The sequence below is a fragment of the Podarcis gaigeae genome (assembly GCF_964106915.1).
Source record: "Podarcis gaigeae genome assembly, chromosome: 8".
Lineage (NCBI taxonomy): Eukaryota > Metazoa > Chordata > Lepidosauria > Squamata > Lacertidae > Podarcis > Podarcis gaigeae.
Genome location: NC_139684.1, coordinates 23,031,330 through 23,048,397, shown reverse-complemented (window position 1 = coordinate 23,048,397; position 17,068 = coordinate 23,031,330). Strand labels below are relative to the sequence as shown.

The 17,068-nt window shown below is 46.8% G+C and overlaps 1 protein-coding gene across 5 annotated transcripts in view; it reads left to right on the top strand.

Moving 5' to 3' along the window:
* The window catches only part of MEGF6 (multiple EGF like domains 6), a 211,605-nt gene that overhangs the window by 136,208 nt on the left and 58,329 nt on the right, over nt 1–17,068 (top strand). For all 5 annotated transcript variants that reach the window (XM_083752388.1, XM_083752387.1, XM_083752389.1 and 2 more), the window contains 2 exons: nt 13,052–13,177; nt 15,991–16,113. In XM_083752388.1, the coding sequence (XP_083608514.1) occupies nt 13,052–13,177; nt 15,991–16,113 (249 nt within the window). The remainder of the gene's footprint in view (nt 1–13,051; nt 13,178–15,990; nt 16,114–17,068) is intronic.

Sequence of the window (17,068 nt, the reverse complement as noted above, 5' to 3'; positions counted from 1 at the left end):
TGTTCCAGAGGTCCTTTCTTAACCTGAAACTGTTCTTAACCTGAAACACCACTTTAGCTATTGGGGCCTCCCACTGCTGCCACGCCACCGGAGCACAATTTCTGTTCTCATCCTGAAGCAAAGTTCTTACCCAAGGTACTATTTCTGGGTTAGCGGAGTCTGTAACCTGAAGCGTATGTAACCCGAGATACCACTGCACTCTTTTTGGTACCTCCCCCAAACATTTATGTTTAGGTAAACCTTCCCAGATACCTAGAATGTTGGTGTGGTTTTTTGGCTTATTGCTGGCTTTTTGGTTTTGTTTTGTAATGTTTTAAACGGTTGTTTTATCTGTTTCCCCCCAAAATGTTATTGTTTTATTCCTTCTGTAAACCACTGTGAGGGTTGTTGTTTTTTAATACAATCAAGCGGTATATGATTTTTTAATGAAATAAAATAAAAAGCTTAGCACTCATTCCCATATTATTTGCAAAGAGATTATTTCTGGATTCATGTAACACAAAACTGAGTGCTGAACTTCCACCGTTTCCCACTATAGTTCCAGGAGTGCCTTTTAACGTTGTCTGAAAACTCAGATATAACGTGGAACTCGACAGTGAGGGGAAAGTCATGAAAACAGAACAAACTGCCTTTAAATGCAGTCTGACTTAGTTCTGTTAATTTCAGTGGGTCTGCTCTGATGAGGAGCTTGTTTGGATGGGTCCCATAGTTTGGGTTTTTTTTGGAATCTGTGCGGTTCACAGCTCTGGGTTTATTTATTTTTTTACAATCCAAGTTGCTGCTTTGAAAGAGTGCCTGGACTCACAAACATTCTGTGCATTTGTCTCTAGAGGGAACTTAGCAGGACTGGAATCAATTCTTTTGCCTTTATTTTATGTTTGATAGGCGGGGATGGGGGCGGTGAGCTTTTTTGTGTGCTGACAAGGTCCACCTTGAAAAAGAGACTTGCGTAGTCAGACGGAAGCTGTTTCTTGACTAAGTTGGTGCCACAATGAAATCAAGCTGGGGCTCCCGGTCTTCCTCCCCCCTCCCCCCCACCAGTGTAACTTTAGCCCTGGCTTCTAGCAACTGAGGTGGGTGGTATGTATTAAAATGCAATTCTGTGTTATTGGTTTGATTCTTCCTCCTTGACATGTGCCATGTATAATTCCCCATCCTGTATCGACGGGGCTGCCAACCCCCCGTCTTGTTTCACATGTGCATATGGCCTGCTGCGTGCCTTGCCAGAGAATGACTTCTGCTTCTTATTACTTGTCCCGAGCTGGAATGTACGCCGTATGGCAAATGCAAACAGAGCGCTTTGCAGTCGACATGTACAGTTGGAAAAGCTATAAGGTTCAAATGGGGTTATTAGCTTGTGGGGGCGGGGAAGGGTATTCCTCTTCTTACATGCAACCTGTATTTTGGGACGCTCAAAGAGAATTGAGTGGACGAGTTAGTTGAGAGAAGATACATTAACAGGGATGCGGGTGGCACTGTGGGTTAAACCACAGAGCCTCAGGCTTGCCGATCAGAAGGTCGGTGGTTCGAATCCCTGCGACGGGGTGAGCTCCCATTGCTCGGTCCCAGCTCCTGCCAACCTAGCAGTTCAAAAGCATGAAGTACAAGTAGATAAATAGGTACTGCTCCAGCAGGAAGGTAAACGGTGTTTCCGTGCTCTGCTCTGGTTTGCCAGAAGCGGCTTAGTCATGCTGGCCACATGACCCGGAAACTGTATGCCGGCTCCCTCGGCCAATAAAGTGAGATGAGCGCCACAACCCCACAGTTGATCACGACTGGACCTAATGGTCAGGGGTCCCTTTACCTTTACCTTTACCCTAACCCTCCCATTGTCCTCAGGCTGATTAAAAAGCAAAACACAAGGCATGTATGCAGTGAAGAATTTAACATCATTTTACAAGCTTCTTTTCCTCATGAGTGCGGAGAACAACTTCCTGCCAGTTTTATATATATACTTTTATCCAGCTTACCTTTTTAATCATTTTGATTGTCAGTCATACTTGTATTTCTTTCATTTTAATAAATTATTTTTCACAAAGTTTGCACTCAATGTTAGTCCTACTCAGATCGTTGAAATTAATGGATATGACTAGCTCGGGGCCATTAATTTAAACAAGTCTACTTTGAGTGAAACTGAGCCCCAGGGTAGTTCAGTGTAACTGACAATTGCCTATGACATTAATTATTTACTTCTGTTGAGACAGCCTAGAATTGCATTCGCCTCTGTTGCTGCTTTGTCCATGGAGTAGAGGACATCACCTTGCCAACAAAGGTCCGTATAGTAAAAGCTATGGTTTTCCCAGTAGTGATGTATGGAAGTGAGAGCTGGACCATAAAGAAGGCTGATCGCCGAAGAATTGATGCTTTTGAATTATGGTGCTGGAGGAGACTCTTGAGAGTCCCATGGACTGCAAGAAGAACAAACCGATCCATTCTGAAGGAAATCAGCCCTGAGTGCTCACTGGAAGGACAGATCGTGAAGCTGAGGCTCCAATATTTTGGCCACCTCATGAGAAGAGAAGACTCCCTGGAAAAGACCCTGATGTTGGGAAAGATGGAGGGCACAATCAGAACGGGACGACAGAGGACGAGATGGTTGGATAGTGTCTTCGAAGCTACAAACATGAGTCTGACCAAACTGCGGGAGGCAGTGGAAGACAGGAGTGCCTGGCATGCTCTGGTCCATGGGGTCACGAAGAGTCGGACACGACTAAACGACTAAACAACAACTGTTGCTGCTGCATTATATATATTCCAATGTATTTGAAGGATTGAATGGTGGGAGCTGAAAGCAAAATTATTTAGGGGAGGGAAAGCAAGCCCAGCACACGGGTAATTAATTTGCACACATTCCTCAGAGTCCAGCAGTCACATTTTGGTAGTGCAGGGTTTTGAATTGGGTACAGGGTTTGTGTGTGGAGAGAGAGTTTTTGGTTGTTGGCATCCATCGGTCTTGAGGGACAGTGGAGTGTGCCTCTGGAGGTGAAATCAAGCCACTGTGTTAGCAGCACTGAAGTGACCTCCCCGGGGCGCAAACCTGGGCAATATGTGTGGAGGTCCTGGGCTGCCCAGACGACAAGACCTCCCTCTTGATGTGGTCCAAAGGAAAGCAGAGCAATACCTTTGGCACCAGCTTGGCTGCAGGAGTTGCCAGAAAGAGGCGTACCAGGTGCAATTCAACCATCAACCCCACTCCAGATTTGTGTAGCGTTTGATCCTTAACTTTTCCTTCTCCCAAAGATATCCCACAGAGCAGTGGAGGTTTTCCTTCTCCTAGACAAGCTGGCTTTCCAGGTTCATGAGCTCCACCTGCTCCTCATTGCTACAGCACATGCAGAAACTGCCTTCTTAGTCATTGGGCCCATCTTTGGTCTCATCTGCTCAGTCTGCCTGAGACTGTCTTCTCATGCAGTGTGAAATATACTCAGTGTGGATTTCATGCTCTTTATTCAGCTCATAGTAGTGAGGAATGCCAGTTCCCCTGAAATGTCTGCTTTATATACATTATTTACACAATGGGCCCCATGTGATTGGCTAATTCCGGGATTCTCCTGTAGGCCAATCAGGTTGCGGATTCACTTCCACCTGGAGTTGGAATGGGTGGCTCCTGCGGACCAATCAGACTGCTGCATTCTGAATTCTATTGTTCTAGGACCAATCAGACTGCTGCATTCTGAATCCTATTGTTCTAGGACTAATCAGACTGCTGCATTTTGGATCCTGTTCAACTCAGTACATAACACCGTGGAAGTCCCTAACTCACCGAGGGTTTGAGACCTGATGAGCTTCCCTCACCTGGTTTGTTGTTGTTGTTGTTGTTGTTGTTTCCGTTTCCCCACCTGCCCTGCCCCAACCTCCAGCCATAGAAGTTTCTGAAGCCTTCAAAATGGAGTTACTGTCATGGGCATTATGTGTATGTGTCTTCAGATGAGTTGAGTGGAAGATTATGAGTCATGGGGGTTGGAAGAGAGAGTGTGTGCATTCAGCAGTGCTAATAATAATAATAATAATAATAATAATAATAATAATAATAATATACAATTTATTATTTATACCCCCCCCTCATCTGGCTGGGTTTCCCCAGCCACTCTGGGCGGCTTCCAACCAAATATTAAAAACAATACAGCATCAAACTTTAAAAACTTCCCTAAACAGGGCCCCCTTCAGTTGTCTTTTAAAAGTAAAATAGTTGCTTATTGTTTTTGGTTGTTAGTTTGCTAATGCTGTTAATAGTCTTTTGTGGATTACAAATCCTGTAGTGTTTTGTGAGTCTTAGAATATGACTTTTTGTTGTGGTTGCGCTGTTTAGCTTATGTTTTAATCTTGTCAATAGCGTTTTATAGAAGGTGGTTGTTTTACTGGCGATTTGTTTTGCTGATTATTTGTTAATTGTTCTTCGTGATTTATGTTGAAATCTTGAGGTTTTATTATGTTATCATTGTTTATTGTTTGTGTGCCAATTTGTGTGAGGGAGAAGCGGCATAGAAATATAATAAATGAAATGAGAAGAGAAGAGAAGAGTCACAGCTGAATAGCTCAGTTGGCAAGAGCATAGTGCTGATAACCCCAGGGTCGCAGGTTTGATCCCCCTGTGGGACAGTTGTCTATTCCTACATTGCAGGACTAGTTGATCTTCTGGGTGCCTTCCAACCCTACAATTCTCTTGACTCTTAAGTTCCCCATGCCTGACCTAAGCAGTGTGTTATACTCAACATTAGGCCTACTCATTGTAAGTAAGGGGCATGATGGCCAAATGCTGCTCTCTCTAGCATTTAAAACAAGTGCTGTGTTAATGACCGCTCCCCACATCATATGGGGAGCGCCTTTTGTGTGGTCACGTGCAGCCCCCACAATCCCATGCGGCTCCCGGCAGTACAGCCTGGATTCGCCCCCCCCCCCAGGCTGACCACCTGGAGGTGGCCGCCTACCTCTGCCAGTTACCTAATCCCAGCTGGGGAAGCGTTGCCAGGATAGAGTTGGCCAGGTAAGGGGAGGGATCGACCTGCCCACACAATAGTGGGCGGAACTTACCTGGGAGTTCCTGAGTTCAGTTTGTTTACTTCTGCTTTTTTGCTTTCCCTTCCCTTTTGGCATTCCAATGCTCTGCATTAATAAAAAGGGGGGGGGGAGCAACTATCAGGCACAAAGTAGGCAGCCTCTCCACCTCCCCCCACTTAAAGGGTAGCCCACCTCATTTGGATTTCGGGAAGTGGGATTAATGTTCAAGCCTGCAGAATGCCAGAGAAAATGATTTTTGTAGAATGAAGGGACATTCAAGATTTCCCCTCCCCCTGGCCACCTTGTAAGTAAGTAAGCAGAACAAAAAAACCACATCCCATACATGAAAATCTCCCTGAAATTTCCTCCTCCCTTGATATTTTTTTGAATGTAATTTCTTTTCTCATTAACTGATGGAAAACGCGTCAGGGGGAAAATATGTGAAGGTAATTTTTGGCAGAGCGCTACTGGAAACAGTTCTATAAAACCCTCAACCAGTTTCCTGAGTGGGGCAGAATATAATTTAGCAAAGTTGCCAAAATGAATAATTTTTTTGGTCAAAATATGGATTTGCTCAGGTTGTAACACTCTGAGGTATTGAGAACTGGGCACTGTACCCTAGAGTAGTCCTCCTCCAGTTTAGGATTTAAAATGAAATTCTGCAGAGACACAGAATGCCCTTTGAGCTGAAGAAGGTGGTCTTGTTTACCCAAAGCTGGGCAATTGCAGCTCAGAAATCTGCCCCGATTTTCCAAAGAGTGATTTTCAAGATTACTGGGAACTGTTGGGGAACTGTAGGAGCCCTTCAGAACAAAAATGATGTAGAGGGAACAGGAAATCCCCTTCACCCAAATGAGCTATGACAAATCCTGTTTACATACAGAGAAGTTGGCCTTGCTATAATTTATGAAGGAGCATTATAAAGCTGTATATATCTTGGGTATGAAAGCTGATAGGGAGATGTTTTTTCCTTCTTCTATCATAATATTGAACTTGTGGAAATCCAACAAATCTGATTGTTGGGAGATTGAAGACAGACAAAAGGATGTACTTCTTCATCCAGGGCCTAGTAAAACTGGAACTCACTCCCACAAGATGCCATGATGGCAACCAGCCTGGAGAGCTTTAGAAGGCTGCACAAATTCACGGAGGTGAGGCTGCCGGTGATGGCAGTCTTCTTTCTCCACTGTCAGAGGCAGTATGCCTCCGGGTACCAGTTGCTGGAAACCACAGGAGAGCAGAATGCTCTTGTGCTTGGATCCTGCTTGTGGGTTTCCAATAATAATAATAATAATAATAATAAATATTGTATTTATATCCTGCCATCCCCAGCCAAAGCCGGGCTCAGAGCAGATAACAACAATAAAAGTAACACAACATTATAAAATCAATTCATTTTAAAATCAGTTCAAAATCAAATTAATGGCAACCATTGGGCTAGAGTTCTGTGAGGATTACCAAAGGAGGGGGTCAGACTGTGCCTTGACCAAAGGCCAGGCGGAACAGCTCTGTCTTGCAGGCCCTGAGGAAAGATGTCAGGTCCCACAGGATCCTAGTCTCTTGTGACAGAGCGTTCCACCAGATCGAGGCCACAGCCGAAAAAGCCCTGGCTCTGGTTGAGGCCAGCCTAACCTCCCTGTGGCCTGGGATCTCCAAGATGTTTTTGTTTGAAGACTGTAAGGTCCTCCGTGGGACATACCAGGAGAGGCAGTCCCGTAGGTACGAGGGTCCTCGGCCGTATAGGGTTTTGAAGGTTAAAACCAGCACCTTAAACCTGATAGGCATCTGCCTGACCACTGTGAAAACAGGGGGCTGGACTAGATGGGCCTTTGCCACGATGCAGCAGCCTGGCTCTTTTATTGTTCTTATCCATGATACTTTCCTCAGATGAATGGCTTTAAAAGACCAATTCATGGAGGAGAAGATTTCTGGTGGTTACTAACAGCATTCGAAAATCGCCAGGTGGATTTTGCACCTGGCTTTCGGCCACTTGCAACCAAGTGAAGATGCCCGGGTGCCAGGATGGCACCATCTGTAGGCCTGGCGATATTTAGCTCTTGGCTGCTTTCGCACCCTATCAACACATCCTGTCGAATTCTCTCTATTATATTTTCACTGCACAGTCAGAACGAATTTCAGGAACCAAAAAGTCGTGTTGGAGAAAAATAGGAATTTCAAACCATCTAGCCCCAAAATGGCAACTGGTTTAAGGAACCATTTGGTGCCTAGCTTATAGACTGAGTTTCTGACACTGGTTACTAAGCACGATGGCTGTGTTCTCCCTCTGCTTCAGCTCTTTTGAGCCTGTGAGCTCTCTGTCTACCAACATCAAATCTGTAAGTGCTCCTTCTGGGTTGAGCAGAGTGGAGCCTGAAATGTGAATGAGGAGGAGGAGGAGGAGAGTGTAGTGGAATCAAACCATTCATAAGTTGCTCCTGGGTTGATCAAACTGGACTGTCAGCTGCTGGATAGATAGCTAGAACCTTGCCGACAAAGATCTGTATAGTTAAAGCTATGGTTTCCCCAGTAGTGATGTATGGAAGTGAGAGCTGGACCATAAAGAAGGCTGATCGCCAAAGAATTGATGCTTTTGAATTATGGTGCTGGAGGAGACTCTTGAGAGTCCCATGGACTGCAAGAAGATCAAACCTCTCCATTCTTAAGGAAATCAGCCCTGAGTGCTCACTGGAAGGACAGATCGTGAAGCTGAGGCTCCAGTACTTTGGCCACCTCATGAGAAGAGAAGACTCCCTGGAAAAGACCTTGATGTTGGGAAAGACTGAGGGCACAAGGAGAAGGGGACAACAGAGGACAAGATGGTTGGACAGTGTTCTCGAAGCTACCAGCATGAGTTTGACCAAACTGCGGGAGGCAGTGGAAGACAGGAGTGCCTGGCGTGCTGTGGTCCAGGGGGTCACGAAGAGCTGGACACGACTAAACGACAAGTTTTATACAGCCCCCCCCCCCAAAAAAAACCCCACCACTCTCCATCTAGGGAAAAGGATGTACTCTGAGTTCAAGAATACATTCCAGACAGGGAAAAAAAATCCAAGGAGGGCTAGCATCAGGGCTGGGGAGGGAGCACCCCAAGGGCCTGATGGAGTGGAGGGTTGCATTTCCTCACCTCCCCTCCCCGCCAGGGCCTGAGGTTCCTCATCCCCAATATAACATCTCAAAAGGTGTCTGCTTTCCAGTGCGCTGCTCTTCCAGGATCATCTGTGATCCCCAAATAGCCTCCAGGAGCTGCAGAAGAAAACTTGGCTTAGCGTGCAAGAGGGAAAAGCCACAAATATGTCCTAATTTTACTGTAAACGATTCCCCCAGCAAAAAAACAAAACACGGCCCGAAATAGTAATGTGTGACCTTTCCTGATACAGAGAACAATTTGAATTGGTCTTTTGCATTCAGGCATAGACACACAAGCCCCTGATTAACCAGGCAACTCATTTGGGGACCCAAAGCCACTGAGTCGGGTCAAAATGTTTGTTGAGCAATGCATAAGGGCTGTTGGAACAGGAGCTGGAAAAGTGGTTTACGGTTCTTTTGCAACGAAAACAAAAACACACACATGCACAATCATCTTGGACTGAGGCAATGAGGAGCTGGATATTACAGAGCCTGGTGGTAGCTACTTAAAAAAATCAAATCAAATCACATATATTTAAACAAAGCTAATAAAAACATTCAAAGCTTTCATAAAGAATGCTGTTGAGGTTCTCTCTTTCCTTCCTTTTTAAAAAAATATATATATGATGGTAAAAGCAGGCTTCACTTTTGCCCGCCTGGGAGATAAACAAGACTAGAAAGGTTTAATAAGCGATCATCTTAAATCTAAAATAACCTCTCCCGGTATGAAACCTTATAAAACTTAAACCAGTTCTTGCTATTAAAGAGGACTTGTTTTTGTATTTCAGAATTAAACAGGCTGTTATACCAACACACAAGCAAGCAAGCACACATATGAAAGCTAAGCTTACAAAACTGGATGTTTCTTGTTCAAAAGGAATGCTGGGATAATGGGATGGCCCATTGAGCATATAGCTCAAAGCAACACAGTCCTCCCCAAACAGCTCTGAAAGGACAGTATCCATATAGAGAGATCATGCCATCACCCCACCTGCCACAGGAACATTAACTGCTTTTCGCTAAATCGCACCATAGGCCCATCTGGACCAGAACTGCCAACACTGACTGGCAGCAGCTCTCCAGGGTTTCAGGCAGGAGGCTCTCATAGCCCTACCTAAAGATGCTGAGGAGAGAACCTGGACCTTCCCCATGCAATGTAGATGTTCTGCCATGGACACAGGAACGTGGGAAACTGCCTTGTATATACCAAGTCAGACCACTGACTCCATCTGGATTAGTAGTGTCTACCCTGGCTGGCAGCAGCTCTCCAGGGGTCTCTTCCAGTCCTTCACAGAGATGCCAGTGGTTGAACCAAGGACCTTCTCTACACAAAGCAGAGGCTCTACCAATTAACTATGGTGGAATGCCGTAGCAAAAGCAGGATTTTGCCCTTATTCCCTTCCCTTATGTCGGAGAGGTTTGATCTTCTTGCAGTCCATGGGACTCTCAAGAATCTCCTCCAGCACCATAATTCAAAAGCATCAATTCTTTGGCCGTCAGCCTTCTTTATGGTCCAGCTCTCACTTCCATACATCACTACTGGGAAAACCACAGCTTTAACTATACAGACCTTTGAATAAAACTAGCCTGCTGTTAAAATGCAAAATCCACATTTGTTGCTCCATCCATTTCTGCCTCTGGCCCCGCCCACTACTGGCATGTGGCCCCTGAAATGTTGCCTGGAAGGGAATGTGGCCCTTGGGTTGTAAAAAGTTCCCCACCTCCGACTCAAGAGACGTGGCATTACCTTCTCCAAAAGCACCTCTCTTTTATTTGTGGGGAGGGAGGCGGGAGACGTCTCCCAGAGGGTTCGAGATAACTGTCTTCCAAATAATTGTCGCTTGCCAGAAGTTGTTTATGGAAACCCACTGAATGGTTTCCTTTCTAAGATAATATTGTCAGCCAGTCTCTTGCGTGAAGAAGCAGGCTGTGGGCCATGAAATATAAATGTCTCCAGAGAATTTAAAGGCTAATGTACACGTTCACTAAAGTCAAGTGGCAAAGCCTTTCCTGGACTGTACCACCGGGCCTGAGGAGGCCATGTGAGGAGCCCACCTAATGCAGTGGAAGCCGCTGGGTGAAGAGGAGGGGGGGTAACCCCATGGGTAATCCCAGAGGATGAAGGCTCGGAGCCAGGGGATTGGTGGTGGGACACTGAGGAGACGTCAGAGAGGGAAGATTGGACAAAGGTGATGGATACAGAAGGGACAACAGGGTTTAATGATCAGGAGGAACCTGTGACAGGGAGCAGTTCAGACTCCGAGGCTGCAGCAGAGGCGGGGGTTAAGTTACTGCTGAAGGATCCTGGGAGTCTCCCTCTCCTGATGCGAGAAGCTCCCCTCCACCCTGGTCTGCAAGAACACACAGAATAATGAGGAGAGCAGAACAGAGGTCAGAGGCAGGCAGATGCAGTTTGAGACTGCTTGGGAAACAGCTAGGAGAGAAGGCGCCTTAGAAGGGGTGGAAGGCAGGGACAGTTCCACAGGGGCAAGACCTACTCAGAAGTGTGGCTGAGTTGCATGCTGTTTCCTTGAATAAAGAGTTAACTTTACTGACAACTGACTGCTTCTTCATACTGACCTGCATCTGATTCCAGCCCGGGCACCCAGGAAGGAAGAGCTGGGAAAGACAGTGTAGAGACCCTCCCCCTTCCAATCAGCATAAATTAGAGTTGGGGGAAACCCAGGAGCTACATTCCTTTCTGGGGAACATATTCTGGACATGGGCGGGGCCAGAGGCAAAAGTGAGCGGAGCAACAAATGCATATTTTACCATTGTACAGTTGGCTACACACCACTCTCTGTCCTCCACCCAGAGAAGCAAAAGGTGTGATCCAGCCTGGCAAAAATATTCAAGGAGGATGCAAAGCAGGGTCAGGTAGGGGTGTGGCCTGAGTAAGGGGGCATGGCTTGGGAGAGTGCCTAAGGCCAGAAGGAGAGGGCTAGGGGGCTGCATTTGACCCCCGCGTGTAAATGGACTAAAGTTCTGAACTCTGTACAAAGTAGCTTCTCAAGTTCCATACGTGAAACAAGTCTTTGAAAGTCCAGAAAAGCAAGGCAGATTTTTGCGTGTACCTTTGGGGTGTTTTGAAGCATGACTGGTTGCATAAAATGTTTCTTTCTTTCTTTGTTTACTGCATGGCGTGCAGCCAGAAAACGAGCTTCCCACATCCTTCTTGTCTCACTGAAAGTTATTTGAATGCAGCTTCAATTGCCGTTGACTGTTTGCTCTCTTTCTGGATTGGTCTGAACTGCTGGGGGCACTTGGAGCCGCCCCTCCTGCCATCAACACCCCATGTTGGCCGTTTCCTTCCTTAAACAAACCCTCATCAAAACTTGTCCTTCAACCTCAGCACCTGCCGGGCAGGTGGCAGCGTGGGGCAGAGGGTTTGCCACGTGCAGACAAAATTGTCAATTGGATTCCGTCCCTTGAACCACCCCCAGTTTGCAGCCTTGGATTATGTCACTGAAACCGTGTGGCTGACATTTCGATCCAAGGAGAACATCCCTCCTTTCATTCTTTTAAAAACGAAACAAGATAGCAGATCCAAAAAGAATGGCCTGTTTTATATCACCAGTGCATTTTTCTGCAGACGAGTCCCATACATGGAGTGACACACTCAGTGACACACTGGTCTGGTTCACAAATGGCAAGTCCACTACTGTGGCTTACCTCGGCTGGGCAACCTTAGGACTAGGGGTCAAGTAAAGCCCTTCAGGCAATTCTGTGCGGCCTGTTAATTTCTCCCCAGCCCACTCCCTTCACCAGCTTTGCTTTGCCCCTCAGATATTTGTGCCTGACTGCAGTGTGTCCTGCAAAGCAGATCATGCTTCTTTCTTGCCTGGATGGAGAGGGTTGTGTTCAGAAAATAATTGTCTGCACAAAGGTGTTGCTCTGCACACTTTTGCCTTTGGATCCACCCACTACTGCCATGTGGCCCTCAAAAGGCTGCCCAGGAGATAATGGGGCCCTTTGGTCTGAAAAGGGACTGCCCCAACTCTGCCTTCCTTGGACTTTGTGAATGTGTGGACTCCCAGAGAGGATCTTGCAACTGCTTTGCTCCATCCCAGTCCTTTTTCAGTGCCGCACTGAGTTCAGCCAAAGTTTGGCTTGGAGTATCATCACTGAAACCAGGGCTCTGGGTTAAGTTTCCTCTTTGCTAGCTATGAGCTGTGGACAAGAACATGACTGAAGAAAGCATCTGTTCACACATCACGTAGCTAGTGCAAAATGCAGCAGCTTTGCACTGCTGCTGAAAGAATTTGATTGGCTCCCAATTAACCAACAATGTGTTGGCTCTGGTGCTCAAAGCCCAGGATGCTTGGAACCAGGATGCCTAGAATAAAATCATGTCCCCCATTATATACTCAGTTGATCACTGAACTGTTCAGACGAGGGCTTCCTGCAGATACTGTCTTATCAGAAGGTTTGTTCCAGAATTGGCTTTTAGTGTGTCAGCAACTCCCTCCCATTGAAGCACCAGGAAGGAGCCTTTGGCCCTCCAGATGTTCTTGGGCTACAACTCCCATCCTCCCTGATGACTGACTATGCTGGCTGGGACTGATGAGGGTTGGAGTCCTTAAATCGGCATTAGATATTAGGTGGGCGCTGTCTTTGTTGTCTTTTCAACACCTATTGAACACCTTCCTTTTTCAGCAAGCCATTTTTCAACAAGCAGTCGGTATCTGTATTGAAGTTGAAAAGTGGAATTGTCTTTAATTCTCTGTATATGTGGAATTGTTTTTATGTGTTTTGCATGTTGTTGGTCATTATCATTTTACTGTGCAATTGGTTCAAGATTTCTATGTGAAGTTGATTCATGACTGCAGTCAGATTACTGAGAATGTAAGAAAGGCCCTCTGGATCAGGCCAATCGCTCATCTGTTGCAGTTTGACATAATCTTGCCTCTGTTCTTTCATTTACCAGCCATAAACACCTGTGCTATCAACAACGGTGGATGTGAACATGACTGTGTGCAGCTCACCCTCTCACAGCATCAGTGCCAATGCCGGCCAAATTACCAGCTGAAGGAGGATGGGAAGCATTGCATTGGTGAGTCTCCCCTGCCCTTTGAGGGCTCGGATCAAGCAGAGGAACATGACAGGCCTGTCTTATACTAAGTCCTGGACCCTTGGTCCATCTAGTTCCGTATTGTTCACACAGCATTTTGGACAGGAGACATTCGCATCCCTATCAGGAGATGCCAAGGTTTGAACCTTTGACCTTCTGCTCTGCCACTGAGCTATGGACCTTCCCCTAGTAAGTTCCTAGTCCTCATGATTATAATTGAAGACCTGGTTTAATAAGAACAAAGGAACATGTCTTATATGGATCAGAACACTAGTCCATGTAGCACAACAGTGTCTCTACTTGCATGCAGGGACTGTTCAAGGTTTCCAGCAGGGGACATTCCCAGCTGTACCTGGAGATGCCAATGATGGAACCTAGGACCTTCTGCTTGCAAAGCAGGTGCTCTAGCCACTGGGCTACTGCCCTCTTCCCAAATGGTCCTGAGGGCTATATATTGTCTCTAGGATCAGAGACAGTTATGCCTCTGCAGACTACTTGCATGGAATTGTGTATATTTAATAAATATAAGGAATTCCACCACCACCACCCTAAAAAAATATTATTGTCAGAGTCAAATTTGTACAGTGGAAATGCAGTCTCCAGTATCTATATTTTAATTCAGGTTTTTTTTAAAAAAATGGATGAATTGTTTGGAATTAAGTTGGTGTGCGTTTTCACATTTGGTGATTAATTTAACACAATTACAGTGGGGGTGGGGGGGGGAGAAGAGAAATCAAGAGCAACCCAAACTGACAGCAGATTCACCCATCCCTGGCAGTAGCTCAGTGGTAAGAGCTTCTGATTTGCATACAGAAGGTCCCAGGTTCAATAACCAGCATCTCCCGGTAGGGTTGGGTTCAGTCGCTCCATGATACAGCACCCACTTTACATGCAGTCAGCCCTGGGTCCAAGCTCCAGGAACACCAGGTAGGGCAGGGGCTGCCTGAAACCTGGGGGTGGTCCTGATGAAAACAGGAGACAGTTGTGAGTGCCGTTAGGTGTGCCACCCCCTGGGCTTGCACAGGTGTTCCAAGTGAGATCAGGTGGTCGGGAAATGGTTGCTCATTCATAATGATCACCTGGACCAGCGGTTCTCAACCTGTGGGTCCCCAGATGTTGTTGGACTAGAACTCCCATCATCCTTGAGCTCTGGCCCTGCTAGCTAGGGGTGATGGGAGTTGTAATTCAACAACATCTGGGGTCTCACGGGTTGAGAAAGGCTGGCCTGGACTGAGGCTCCCTGATTCAGGGCCGGATTTACATTTGATGAGGCCTTAAGCTACTGAAGGTAATGGGGGCCTTTATATGTCCAGCTGTCTTTGTCAACAACAAATTGCTGCTGTTTTTTGTGTTGAATATATGTTATATAGTAATTTATGGACCTAAAAGGTATCTAAAGCCATTTGCATGTAACAAAATATGTATTTTTATCAAAGTAATTGTTGAACTGAAATACAATTAAAAAGTAGTATATTGATAGTGAAATAATTATTAAGCTTTTTCCCCCTTTAATTTTTTGGGGAGCCACCAAGAGAGTGGGGCCCTAAGCTATAGCTTGTTTAGCTTATACGTAAATCCGGCACTGGGATGCAGGTGGCGCTGTGGGTTAAAGCCTCAGCACCTAGGACTTGCCGATCGAAAGGTCGGCGGTTCAAATCCCTGCGGCGGGGTGCACTCCCGCTGCTCGGTCCCAGCGCCTGCCAACCTTGCAGTTCGAAAGCACCTCCGGGTGCAAGTAGATAAATAGGGACCGCTTACCAGCGGGAAGGTAAACGGCGTTTCCGTGTGCGGCTCTGGCTCGCCAGATGCAGCTTTGTCACGCTGGCCACGTGACCCGGAAGTGTCTCCGGACAGCGCTGGCCCCTGGCCTCTTGAGTGAGATGGGCGCACAACCCCAGAGTTTGTCAAGACTGGCCCGTACGGGCAGGGGTACCTTTACCTTTACCTAAATCCGGCACTGCCCTGATTGCATGGCCAGTTTGTGTTTAGAAGGGAGTGCGTAATGGTGTTCTTTCAGACACCTTTTGAGGGATTGCTTTGTCTTTGGAGGAAGAGGAGAAGGGAGGGAAGCGGAGCGAAATGAAATAGAATCAAGCCCGGGAGTCTCCCATACCAGGGAAGAGACAGAATTATCTCTGAGGAAGCGCCTGTCCCTCCCCCTTAGTCATCTCTGGTTCCAGCAGAGGAGGGGAGAAAGCCAACGATGGTGAGAGAACCAGCTGGATAATCTCAGCTGGAAGGACTCAGATAAGAGACAGAAAGGGGAGGATGCTGGGGTGCAGATTAACCTAGAACAGGAGCTCACTGGTGGAAAGCTGAAGCTGCAGCTCTTATGGCATCTGAGTGCTGGCTGATCCCTCTTCAAAATGTACTAGAAAGGACTTGGCCCCTGGCTTCCTTTCCTGAACAACTGCATGCAGAATAAGCCATTGCCAGTGTTCTTTGGAAAGGGTGTTTGGCCGTTCTAAGAACCCGCACGGCGTAACTTCTCTTCTGCACAAGATGCGAGGAAGCCTCCATCCAAAGCAGTTGCACCCCACTGTTCCTCTCTCATAAGCAGAACTATTTTGGGCAACAGCCTGTGGGTTTCTGCAGATGACCTATTTATTGCGGATAGACTCCATCCAGCTCAGTATTGACTGCACTGGCTGGCAGTGGCTGTCCAGGGGGAGTCTCTTCCCTGTCCTACCTGGAGATGCTCCTGTGATCTTCTGCACATGACACCAAGGCTCTGCCTTGGACTGCTTCCTTTTGGACCATTTCCAAATGACTCGCTGCCTCCCTTCTCTTCCCAGTGAGAAACCCATGTGCCGACAGGAATGGAGGCTGCATGCACCGGTGTCAGAGCCGGCGTGGGGTGGCACATTGCGAGTGCCACCCTGGATACAGGCTGGCGGCTGACAACAAAGCTTGCGAAGGTACGGGGTGTCTCATGAGGCTCTTGCACAAGTTTTGCAGAGCTGTCCTTTTTCTCTTCCCTCCTGTTCCCCCCATGCAAAATGCCTTGCTAATCTCCATAGATGCTATAATTAGTTGCTCCGTCTGGTCTGGGAGGATGATAAATGAGCCTTCAGCTGCCCTAGAAGATAAGTGCTTGCAAAAACAAAAATCCCATTTACTTCTTGCAATTAATACAGATCTTTCTAGTGTTCATGGGGGTGGGGAGACAGCAACCAAAAAACCCTCAGCCACCAATTCTATGCTTGTCCAATATGCTCCATGCATGGGAGAGAGACTCCTGGGACAGGGGTAGCCAATGGGGTGCCCTGCTGATTGTAGACTACAACTCCTATCATCCCTAACTGTTGACCCAATGGTCAGGGATGATTGGAGTTGGTGTTCAGCAACATATTGGGGGGGGCGATGTGGTGTTCTCCTGGTGTTCCTGGATAACAGCTTTGTGCGTCATCCTTGTACATGGGCCATACTAACCTCGTACAACTGCACTATGACTCCCATTGTTGGGGAAATACACGGGTTAAATAACCAACACCCTGTGGGTTCAGCCTGGACAGCCAATAAAATACAGGCTCCAGTTGTCAGTCAAAGAGGACGTTTATTTAGGTGTTTCAAAGCCAGTGCAACACAACCTCAGCTAGCAAGTAGTTGAGGGATGGCACCCCAAATATGAAAAAAACAAACCACAAGCATTTATACATTTATAAACAAAGAGAAGGAAAGGGGCAGTTATGTCCATATATGGCAGTACTTCGGGAGAGCCAGTGTGGTGTAGTGGTTAAGAGAGGTAGTCTCGTAATCTGGGGAACCGGGTTTGCATCTCCGCTCCTCCACATGCAGTTGCTGGGTGACCTTGGGCCAGTCACACTTCTTTGAAGTCTCTCAGCCCCACTCACCTCACAGTGTTTGTTGTGG